The sequence below is a fragment of the Plasmopara halstedii genome, assembly GCF_900000015.1.
Source record: "Plasmopara halstedii genome assembly, contig: Scaffold_323, whole genome shotgun sequence".
NCBI classification, from domain to species: domain Eukaryota; phylum Oomycota; class Peronosporomycetes; order Peronosporales; family Peronosporaceae; genus Plasmopara; species Plasmopara halstedii.
In genome coordinates this window covers 713,183-725,695 of record NW_020187244.1, presented here as the reverse complement: position 1 = coordinate 725,695, position 12,513 = coordinate 713,183, and the positions used below count along the sequence as shown (strand labels likewise).

General features: G+C 44.3%; 2 protein-coding genes across 2 annotated transcripts; both read right to left on the bottom strand.

The window, feature by feature from the left end:
• Window positions 1-282: 282 nt before the first annotated feature.
• PHALS_08636 (uncharacterized protein) lies at window positions 283-5,619 on the bottom strand (the record flags this gene model as incomplete). Its single annotated transcript, XM_024724022.1, has 1 exon — window positions 283-5,619. The coding sequence occupies one exon, from the start codon at window positions 5,617-5,619 to the stop codon at window positions 283-285; it is 5,337 nt and encodes a 1,778-aa protein (XP_024574941.1).
• Window positions 5,620-11,114: 5,495 nt separating this feature from the next.
• PHALS_08635 (uncharacterized protein) lies at window positions 11,115-11,567 on the bottom strand (the record flags this gene model as incomplete). Its single annotated transcript, XM_024724021.1, has 2 exons — window positions 11,115-11,285; window positions 11,514-11,567. The coding sequence occupies 2 exons, from the start codon at window positions 11,565-11,567 to the stop codon at window positions 11,115-11,117; spliced, it is 225 nt and encodes a 74-aa protein (XP_024574940.1).
• Between the last annotated feature and the right edge of the window lie 946 nt (window positions 11,568-12,513).

Genomic DNA, 12,513 nt, shown 5'->3' with positions numbered 1-12,513 from the left:
TTAAATATACCCAGCCTGGGTTAGGGAATTTTTGATAATTATGCTACCCTCCCTTATTCAAAACCCTATCTAAATTAAACACTGTCCCCCAGTCCCAACATGTTTATTTTAGACAGGTTTCACTGTAGTGTTTTTAACTCGTATACCTTAATAGCTCAAATTCAAAGTCGAATTTCGTTATTCATGAGAATTTATAAAAATTCCAGATTTGTCAGTATTTACATAAAGTGAAAGAGACTCACTCAAGTATATTGTCTTGCGGGCTGACGATTGTCGAAAATTCTATTCGAATGTCGACTGGTCGACGCCACGGGGCACCTTCGATCGTCCACTTCCGATTCGGCCGACATTGCCGAGCGTGACATTTTCATTACTCGTCGACAGTAGCGGTGGGCCGAATAGTGGCAACTTACTTGCAAACGTGGAGTCAAGGGTCAATGGAGAGCGCGACGGCTCTCCATTGTTTCGACGAAATCCAAAAGCTGCTTGCGTCTCCAAAGGCTTAGCATCTGCAGCAGTAAATCCAGGAGGAGCTTTTCTCAAAGCCGCATTTGGCGTCGAATTTGTTGACAATGAACCTGCGCGTGGCGCAGATGCTGCAAAATCATGGCCATTCAGCCGCGGGCCAACTTTAAACTCACTTGTATCAGTCTCGATACTTCGATTACCACTAGCTGTCAAACCAAGCGAGTCGGATTTTGACGTATTAAACAACATCGAGTTGCTCCATTCCGGAAAATTTCCAGACAGTGAAGAGTTGCTTAAGTTTTGCTGCCAATCTTTTGAGCGCCATCGTTTCGATAATGACTCGAATGCCTCAAAAGGCTCTTCTGGCTTTGTTGACAAGCTAGTATCTATAGGAGGAGGTGGTAATGTCGTGACAAGTTTCGGCTGATTGCCAAGAGAAGAAAGTGACCATTCAGATAAAACAGCATCAAGTCTGGAATCGTCTGGATGGTCAGTCCTCGAAGGCGACGATGAAGGTGATCTTTGGTACGACTCAAAGCTAGTTTTGCTTGAACCCACGTCACTGCTCTCACTCGATCCCTTGTCAATACTGTCAATTGCTTCAGCGTCACTGTTGCGGCGGTCATTAACATTAAGAATCTCTGGAAGCGTAGAGGTTGTGTAGTCCTTGTGCTTTACTTCTTTTACAGTATTTCCTTGAGTGTCACGCGCACCCGGTTCAGCTGCACCAGCACCTACTGGGTCATTTTCAACGACAAGCGAAGACGAGACGTCCTTGTCCTCGTTATATAGTACCTTGGTAATAGACAGGGCAGCCTCTTTTTTACCTTTATCATCAAGGACAGCTTTAGACGGCGAACTGCATCGTTCACTCAGATTCAGTTCTTTGACTCGTTGCTCCATCAACTTTGAGACTGCACGGGTTTCTACGTGAGCTGATGGAGTAAATCCTGTCTGCTTTATCTGTTCTAGGCGACGACTGATCGTGTCAAATGTGCATGATTTCGGCCTTTTCTGTTTTACATTCAGAATCGCTGTGTCTATATTTTGATCGGGTACTACCGTCTCATTGCTGGTCGATGCTTCGGGTCTGAAAAGCTGAAATCGACGTAGTAATTCAAAACTCAGGCCATCGTACGCAATCGATACTGTATGAAAAATAGTCATCATGGTCACCGCAGTCGCAAGCATCCAGACCCAGTATAATCCAATTTGCCATCGCAAAGGTGTCCGCGAGCGCAAACATGAGATAGCTGCACCCTTTGTAATGCTGCCATGAAGTCGGACCAGTCTAATACTGTCACTAGAAACGATTGTGAACCAACCTTTTACACTGGACTCATAGCAACTTGGGCGAAATGAGAGACGAAAGCTCGCAGTTTTATTAGCCGGAAGGATAATACGACGATCTTCGTCAAATTTCAGGGTATGTTCTTCTAATGACACCACAAAATCTTTCGTTCGCGACGCTACTGCTGATGACTCCGACGACTTCGACCTCGACGACAACACCTTGAAAATATCAACATATTCGTCGATATTCACGCTTCGAATAGTTAAACCGAGTGCTCCTATGTTGGTAAGCAGGATATTGGCACTTTGGGTATAGTCCGTAAGTGCGTCGACCCCTGAGATATGAAAGCTTAACAGCGCTTGATCTCCGAAGTGAGAATCAAACATCGCCAAGTCGTCTGCTTCGAAGACGTCACTGCGCTTTACGGGAAGAAAAACAATTTTGCCCGGACCAGCTACAACGTCAGCGGAAACAGCCAGCAAACCTTTATCACTGTGTGCTTGAATAGACACAGCCTCAATGTGCGAGAGGCGATTGCGAACGTAGACCGTCGTATTTACGTTTTGGACTTTCGATGGGAGGTAATAGATGGGACCAAGTCGCGCTTCACTTCCAGCGGGAACTTGAACAATTCGCTTTCGGAAGTAAAACGGGGGAACGTTACTAGCACTGTGCATAATCCACTCTGTGGCGACGGCATTGTCAATCTCTGTATTCCACTCAGCTGAGCACAATGGAGATATTTTTCCAGTTTCATCATCAACTTCTCCATCAGCACTGACATCCGTATCACTTTTGCATGAAAAGAACATGTGACGATCGGTTTCGGCAATTGTCAGCTCCATTCGGACCGTCTGATGACTTGGATTGCGCACATTTACAAACATTTGACGCCTTTCATGGAGCTCGGTCACCTCAAAATTGATCGCACTTGACATGTTACTGTTCTTTTGCAGTGAGGCACTTGCTAATGCAGTGACTAGAGGACGCTCAAGAAGCGCTTTGATAGTAACTTCTGCGATATCTTCTACGATATCTGTTTGCAAAAATACCTGAGATTCTACCATCATATGAACCTTTGAGTCACGTATACGACCCCAACGCGCGTTACGATATTTTAATGCCTTTAGATCGTGATAAGACACAAAATCCCCATAATCCGAAAGCTGCGTAAACGTCTGCTCATACACAGAATCTGGCAACGAAATGAAGCAATCTGCGAGAAATAAAGCATCCAAGCATCTTGAGTTTTCTGTGGGTGAAAAACGCACGGTCAGCACATTTTCAACGTGGTTTGGCGCGATCGTATTCTTTTTAGACAAGATTTTTAAATTTGAGCTGCTGACTCTAGCTTCCAGTGGGGTAACGATGTGCTCCAAGGTATTGTTATACTGTATGTGAATCTCCCTTGAATGCACAGGTAACATCGAAGGCAAGTTAATGACTTGTGTCACTGGTTTGACTGTGCCCTGTACGCTACAAAGTCGAGCGTAAAAATGGAACGCTTCCGTGGGAGTTTCGACAGTCATGACTGGAGCTGTAAGCCTTTGAAATAACTGGCTCGCCAACACTTGTACATAAAATTTTACTTGAAAGCCAGGTGGAAGCTCAATACGCTTCCCTGTCGATATCGTGATGTTACTACTAGTAGCATTGCTGTCAACTTCATCGTACCAGTAAGGCGGACTCCCACTTACGGCAAATTCACGATCGATTAAAGAAATATCCGCTCGTATGGACACTCCAACAATGCCACCTGTAGATACACTTGAGACATTTAATGTAATAAGAACTGGATTATCATTTCTAAGCATCACCACTTCTGTGCGAGGGTGATGGGACGCCACTTTTCCTAAGTCAAAGACCAGTGACCGGCAGATTTGAACAGCCTGTGCATCTGCAACTTCGTCTCCACCATCAATTTGCGGCAAAACTCGGATATCTTGCCCTTTCTTTGGCACTTCCAAGCATGGAAGAGAGCCCGAATCACTCGAATAGCCTGACACCGAGTACTGATGAAGCCCTCTCGTTGAGTTTGCGCGCAAAAAGCCGTGATACACACTAAGCTGGATCCGGTGACGAGATACGTTAGTCTCCAGCATTAAAAAGTATGACCTCGCCACTATTATGTCCTTTCCGCTTTGTAAAGCTGGTGTGAACTCAAGTAAAACTTCGGGCCAATATGATCCGGTAAGAGCTTCACCTTGTGTAAATTTGTACACTGAAATTTCGTCGTGTCCTGATGTTGTGGGCTCCATCCAAACATGCTGCATTTCTACGGGAGAATCGAAGAGGTTCCAAAATCGGATTTTCCGAACCACCGTTGTTCCGGCTAGTACTGTGGTTGATCCGGCTTGATCGAGTCTAGAAACAAGCTCAGTTGCTGCCATCTCTGAAGACCTGGCTAATAGCTCATCGCCATCTTCTATGACCTCAGCGACATGATCGTCGCGAAAAACATTCGCTAACGGCATTACGATTCCAAAGTGCGTCGTGTGAAGCTGAAAAACCAAGCTACCGTGTATTACGTGTCCGTACACAAGCAATATCTGTTGCCCGAACTCATCACTGGATGCATTTGTTCTCAACATTACGGATCCCACGCATGTTCCACTACTTTTTGTATCGACACGAATGCGAACAGTAAGTGCATCTTTTGCCTCATACTGGGGAGGAATGACCGACGATTCATCCCATAATTGCGCCGAAACAACCAAATTGCTCTCTAGCACGAGAAGTTCCATTACATCAATGTAATTCGCACCCGCATTATACAGATTCAGCGAGACTTCGTGCGAATTTTTAGCCGTCGTATCCAGAAGTATTCCAAGGTCAATTTTGTCGGGAATGACATGAACGCCTGGTGTCAACACAGTAATACGTACAGGTATGACGAGCAAACATTCGCTGCCTGCATAAAAAAAAATATACGTTTTATATACACCCACCGGCGTAGTTCTAGGCAGTGAGACTTCAACCAGCGGACTCGTGATTCCAGGGAGTAAATCATAACTGCCTCGGTGAGGTTGTCTCTTATTAAGTCGTCTGTTATTATCAAGTTCCAGATCGTCCTTTTCCGATGTCTCTGGCACCTTCTTGTCCTCTCCTTCTCGCAACCATTGTGATCGAATCCATTCATTTCCACGTCTTAATTCGAGATCAATGTACTTATCCAGTGTGAACATATCCGTGAGTCGAATCGTTGTATCCAACGGATTCGTAAACTCCAGCGACGTTCTGAAGTGTAGGTCACGGGAAGCAAGTGCCTGAAGGGATTTGACACCATAGCGATTTTGAACAATTTCTGAAGTAGTAATAGGCACTGAGAAGACACCAGATGTCGTGGAGAGACGTAAATGGGTATCCATACCGTTAGCGCTCTCTTCACTTGGAACGTACACAATTTGTAGGTTAAAGTGATCGCCAGGCTCCAATCGAACGCTTCGTATATCATTTGCAAGCGAAAAGTCTTCGCAGGAAAAATCAACTGTATCCAGCGTTATAGACACGTGTCCTCGGTTTTTAATCAGCACGTCTTGTGTGAAGAGTGCGCACGTCTCCACCCTTCCAAAATCCACTCGAGCGGGCGTGAATTCGATGAGTTTTTCATCTTTAATAGCGTTCAAAACGTTACCGATGGCAGCAGAATGGCTATGGGTGATCGTTTTACCGTCACTACGTCGTCGACCCGCACCATTCGACAACACAAAGCCTTCGGGGCCGAGGGTCACTCGACTTTCGAGTGAAATCTGTGAGCTCGAATCATAACTTGATGCTACTTGGATTGTGGCGACAGAGAAGACGAGCGAGAGCGTCAGGAGCAACGTGCGTAAGCGACCTGGTATCGTAGTGCGCATTCTTTAGGTCATAAAAGAGCAATGCGGTATGAGTTTCGATTAGTAAAATCAAAACATCAGCGTATAATATACGAGTGGACGACACGACTAATATTTAACAAAATTTGCCTTCTTATGTTGCCTCCTGCGCTTAGCTTCTAACACATTCAGCTTAATGAATATGGGTGAGTTTATTCTAAGGATAACAAGCAACTTAAAAAATATCGTTTTTTGCTAGCCATATATGTCCGATGAATTGACCAGCTTCGAGTTGACTCATATGGGTATGTTGAAATGGAGCATGTCAGAGTCCTGCTATCATGGCCTTACAAACAAATTTGAATAGAAGCAGGCGTCGGAAGAGAGTGTCGCTAGCTTAATGCTACAACTTGCGAAAAACAAAGCATGATATTGACGTCGAGGCGAAAACTAGCCCCCGTCAACACTTTATCTCGACAGCTGCCATGTTCGTACCCACAAGCTTTCTGATAACACCATTGGATTAATTTTGAAATTGAAGTGCCGACAATTCTGATGAAACTATAATACTCCCTCTGTCTCAAAATAAAACCCGTGTTCGGCAAAAATAGCAAACATAACGAGATTTTTAACCGGAATCATTTGGAGTCAATTTTGTTAAGCGCAAAACGATACTCCGTGAGTGCTCCCCAGTTTTTGTGCCCAACCAAGGTTTTATGTTGAGATATCCACTGCCAAAAATTGAGATTTAGTCCGTCTTTTTTGGGCACCGCTGGTAACATTAAATGGAGCAATTGGAACCCGTCGCTCTCATGGCCATTGAGGAACGTCATGACAATTCATCAGAGATCGTTTCAGCCAGTCCAGTTGGCGAAAACCTCACAGAAATTGCTGATAACAACGATCCAGAACCACGTTGTATTAACAAGAAAAAAAAACAAATTTAACTGATGAGCAACGAAGAGATTTTAACGAATTCTTGCTAACAATACAAAAAGATCCAGAGCGATCTCCCAATCTTGTGAAAGGCGCTTTAAGCGTTGCAGCAAGCCAAAGCCTTCATTTCTACTCAATAAACATTCAACCTCGACATATCCGGGTTTTATTCTGAAACAAAGTTTTATTGTGAGACAGAGGGAGTAAGGAACATACAACTATGCGCGATACATAGTTAATCTTAACCACACACAAAGGTATATGCTTCACACAACATGTGAAATGGGACTGATCACCCCACTCAGCAGTGGGTTTATCAATATTCACCTCAAACTTTTTTTAGACTATCTTCAGACCTTTTTTCGACTCTGAGACTCGGTCATTCGTCATTCTACGCGAAATAAACGCGTCAAAGACGACTTGCGCTGACGACGAGCGTAGAGCAAAACCGCACCTCAATCTGAGGATGCGAAGGCGCCATCGCCATCATCGAACTTGTATCATGCTCCAATGCCACGTCAAGCGGCGCTTTAGCACGTTGATCCAGAACCTGGCATAGAAGGACCAGCTTGGGTATAGCGATTGCAGATCAGTCGTTAATGTATTTGCGCTTCCGTTAAATTGAACGTCGTCACGAATTTTGCAACCGACGTGGTGGTAGCACCAAAGTTTAACGAACTCTTCAGTTGAATATGACTCGAACCGCGTAGTTCCGCGCCTTCGGACCGATTATAGGTGCTACAGGAGACGCACGAAGTTTCACGTGCATAATGAACGTCCAGCAATTCCATCTGGATGTTGTCCAGAAGATCGACGTTTGATTATGGTCATGAGCTCGTACCACCAAATTAGCGAATAAACACCGGTTGCAAAACCCGACTGCCGTTCCAGACTTGCTGAAGATACGCGATATGCGCTTTCGATTTTCCCATTCAATGGTGCAGGATCGGATTCACTCTGATATCGAAGATGCTTGCGAAATACGTGCGGTCATTAGTCGAATGTACGACGAAATGGAGAGAGAAAGATGAGGACGGGGTAGATCCCCTTAAGCAAAATCAGTCGTCGAACGCGAGAGTGATATTGCGACAGTCGCGAAGAAGACGACTACAAGGCTCCCACGTATTCTCGTTCGCTGGAAAATTCAGTCGTTTCAATAAGAATTCCTTTCGACCGGCCTCTCCATAATCACATCTCGACATGATAATATCTGTCGACCAAGAAGGGGGGCGTCTCTTCTGCTTCATTGACTGATTTGGAATTGCGATTGTCGAAGGTGGAGAAACTCCTTTCTATGGTAAGCCGGCAATTGATCAAGAAGTTCGATAACGTGTCGAGGACACAACAACGCGTGAAGGCGACTCTGCGGTGTCTGCGATGTCGCATGGTGTCATCGAAAACTCGCCTGGGGATGCCATCGAAAATTAGATTTGGTGATTAGAGCAGGCTCTACAAGCCCCCTCTGCTGCGGCTGCCGTCGCTGATGACGTGAAGCCTGCTGCCAAGCGCGCTCCGGTCTGGGTAAATGTGCCTTCCGTAGTAAACGACAACGCAATCAGCAGTCATTTGCCTTCCAATTTAAATGATTATTCGTAAAGTCCCGACGTTCATGATGATCTTCGTGTTTTCGTAATGATGCTGATGCGACGAAACCAAAGGGTTCGACGTTTGACCCTCGTGCCAAATCTGTGGCGCTGAGGCCATATTCAAATAAAATGCAATACATCCAACTTTGAAGCATGGCCTAGTCGGAATGGACCGGTGAAGCGAGGTAATGGCTTCGATTTTACTAGTTTCGAGACCGCATCGTCTGATAGGTTCTTAATATTGATAGTACACAATCTCCAGCAATAAAAGACATTTTGCTATAATAATTTCGTCTATCTCCGTATTCCTTTTGTGAATATTGCGCATTCGCAATTGCGACTCGCACACGTGTGATCACATTCACACAAATTATGATATATGAATTTAGGGCATCCTCGTTCTTGCGCTTCACATTCGCATCACTTTTGTATAAATGTGGGAGATATCGGTTTGCCAAGCCCCCCCTTCACTTACATCAGATACACCATCCATCGCACAACGCGGTGCTTGCAGGTGTCGCAAGTCGTTAGAAAATGGCGTAACTGCAGTGAAATAATGAACCGTATTGTTCATAGCAACTGACAACGAGCTCCATTCTGCGAGATTTCTTGCATAAAGCTTCTCAACACATCACCGTCCACTCGGTTGGCACGTTCTGTATGCGCATCGCTCCCTGGCTGTACCGCTATAGACATATCCAAGCGAATACCAGGAATTCAAAATATTTCTTCCATAGGACCACTTGTGCATCGTGTATTACGATCAATGACGATAGCGTCTGGCACCCCGTGATTGCAAAAATGTGACCAATTAACAATCTTGTCGAACCGTCGGCATCAATATAGTCGCTACATGGAGCGATGCGAACCATCCTGCTGAGTCTGTCGATAAAGGTGAGCACTCCATTGTGACCATTAGCATTCTTGAAGAAACCGAAGATAAAACTGAGGCTGACTGGCCCCCAACAGTAAGTAGGAACAGGGAGACTTGCAGCGGCACTTGCGTGTGGCTTGCGCTCTTCACGCGCCGACAGACATAGCATGTCCTCACGAATCATGCAACCTTGAACAAGCAAGGCCACCAAAATTGGGCACTGAGATAGTGGTGGTTCCTCTCGCGGCCAAAGTGACTGATCACCGGCGTATCATGCGCCTCTTTTGCAATTTCTGTGCTTCAAAACATAGTTGTGGGGATCCGCTTTCCGTGGCTTGTCGCCATGCAAATCACAGTGACGGAGACCATCCTATGATGTATATCGATGTATCCGCGACCAGGAAGTTTGCCATGGAGCTCCATGTCTTGATGATCAGATCACACTATTTATCCTGAACATACGCTTGACATATAATATCAAATACATCGTTTTGAATATAGCTAATATGAGCTAGATCGTCACCCATACGACGTGGCAATGCTTCCCCAGCATGTTCAGTTTTCTCGGTCTACACGCGACCTTGAAGTTGTATTTTTGCGAAGAATGACATCCAGCGAGCCATTCGCTGTGACAAATGAGGAGACCGAAGTTCATATTGCAATCTTGCGTGATCCGTGTAGACGACAAAAAAATTTGAGTCCAAGAGGTGAACACGAAACTTCTCCAGGGTATACTCCATTGTCAGAAGCTCCTTGTTATAGACAGAGTAGTTCTACTCCGGTGGCTTCAGCTGTCGCGGCCGATAAGACCCGAAACGATCGAGTCCTTTTGATTTATTTTGTTATAGTGTACCAACGTTGGCAAACTCAGAAGCACGTTGTACGGCTTCATATCGTCTGAAAAAGCAAGTCATACTGTACTTGGTCTGAATGAATGATTTGTCATAAGTGGATGATTACTCCATGATACGACCTACTTCAGCAAGTTTGAAAGTGGGCATACCATTTCCGCGTAATTACACGAGAAGCGATACGGGGAATTAAACAAAGCAATCAACTTTCTCAAATTTCTTTGTTTGGTGGCGCAGGCCACTCCACGATTGCTTTGTCCTTCTCGAGGGCTGCACAAAAAAGTGTCCACCGACGTAACAACCGAATACGGGTACTTCGTTAACATCGAGACTAGACTTTGCAATATTCGCGTGCAATGAATGTGTACGCATACATTCCAGCACTATATGGAGGTGCTCCAAGTGCACTTCTTCGGCAGACTGCCATTTTTGTCCTTTGAATGAACAAAGATTTCGTCAAAATGGGTAAAAGCGAAGCGTCGCAGTGGCCATCACATATTGGAGACCAATCGATTGAGCATTGCTGGGGCGTCGAATAGTCCTTGTAGCATCAAAAGTCACTCCCATAACATATCAGACGGTGTACTAACACAAATGATACTCTTTATTTCTCAGAAAACATCCGGACTGCATCGACATATCGTTTTGCAGTCAAACAAAGCTTTATTCTTCTTCTCCTTTGTCACCACCAGCTTTAAATGACAGACGGCTTGGAGCACGCCACAGGAGCATCATTCAGTTGTGTCTTTCAGGAGTCCAGCTATACTAAATATATTTTGTGCTCTCCACCGCAGCATTGCAAAATAAATCTGCAATGTCCGTTGGTGTATTAACCTGTAGTTATGCCATATATCTGAGCACATCAATCCAAGACAATCTTGTCGAAGATTAATTCCCAGCAAAAACTCACCCATTACATAGCTCAAACTTAATCGATTACATTTCTTTTCAATCACCTGATTTCTGAATCGAGTCAGTGTTTGGGTTGTAGGCGACAATAACATCGCATCTGCACAGCGATTTCAATTATGCACTTTAAAGTAGTATTTGGAGGCAGGAAGCGTGCTATCACTTCTTTTCATTTTCATCATAAAACTAACGTGTGGGTCGCGTAATGCATCGGATTTACAGTGTCATTTGGGGTGTGTCAAGATCACGCGTCCGCGGAGAGGTAGAGCTTTCATCCATGCTTTGTTGTTAATTATTTAAGTGGAACTGAGCTCAGTACCAGACCTCTTCTTTAAACATATCGTCTTATTAGCGCTTCCAAACTTTAATTTCATATCCGATTCACCAAGCTGCAAACAAGGGCAACGGTAATCGTGTCTTACTTTTACTGCTACACACGACTTGAGCGCGAGCAAACACCCGACCAGGAATCAACTTCAACACCGCTGCTTGGTCAAAGCTGATGACGTGTGCTAGTCTAGTTTCTGACTTCATATATATAACACGACGGCTCTGAAGTGACTCAGCAAAAAAATAGTCTGTTTGTTCCATCAACCGATATTCGTCTGAGCAATCGGGCCCTCTCCCTTCAGTATGATTTCTTTTACCATCCTTGTAATAGATGGTTTAGCTCAAGGGCTTATCTTGTCTGAATCCGCTTCTCGAAAGTTTGATAGTGAAGTGCTTGCGTCAACGTTGCCAAAAATGCACCTTCAGCAGGTTTCTGAGTTTTTCACGTACCCGTTGAGCGAGGTACTTATGCGTTGGGTCAATATGTCCAGTTTCCACATGCATATTTTGTTATCTGCTCAAATGTCACATTGCCAACGGTTTTTGATTGTGGGTCATGGTAAAGTCAAATAGACGTCGAAGAGAAGTAGGTTGAGCAAGTCACGGTCAGACATGGTAAAAAAATGCTAAGAGTGTTTCCAATACGGATGAGATTGCTGTATCTGATAGGGACGTTGTTCACGAGACTTAGTCAATACAAATATGTCTTAGAAGATTTACCTTTTCAGACAGCCATACAATAACCTCCATGCCGGCCTCTCGTTTTTCCTCTTGCACTCAATTTTTGCCCTGATTCCGCCAAGTGTGTGGCGTTGTACGCACTTTCTTATTGTGTACGTATACTACACTATTGACCTTCGGAGTATCATAAGAAAAGGTATAGGTCCTTAGTAACCTCGGTTGTCAGTCTCATAAGCAATTTAGTATTAGCTTATCATAGATATACATTTATTGCACAGAGTACATGCTGAATTATTGTGCTCGTAGTCATTACACTTTTGTGCAATTAGACCTAAAGGTTTTCCTTTGTCTGATCGTTCAAAAAAACACATCACAATTCCTGACATCGGAAAGGTCTGAATGATCAGAATTACACGTGGGCTGTAAGCTTCACTTTACAGAATAGAGATAGTGTTCTATTGAACATACTTGCAACGGGGCACACATTGCACGATTGTATATGTACATCGTGCACTTTCAAACGATGCTTGTGCGTTTGTGTATAACTGTAAATGATCAGAGAGCCAAAGTGTAAGTATTAGTGAGGATGATAGAGAATGTATGTGTGCTGATACCTCACGTAAAATAAAAATGAAAATTGTGATATTGAATTTAGTTAGAACATATGTATACAGTATCAGATTATCTTATTGTTGTAATAGCAAAGCAGACCAGTGATTTACCTACTTTAGGGGGTCTCATCTCCGCGTCTGGTATGAGAGCATGAACC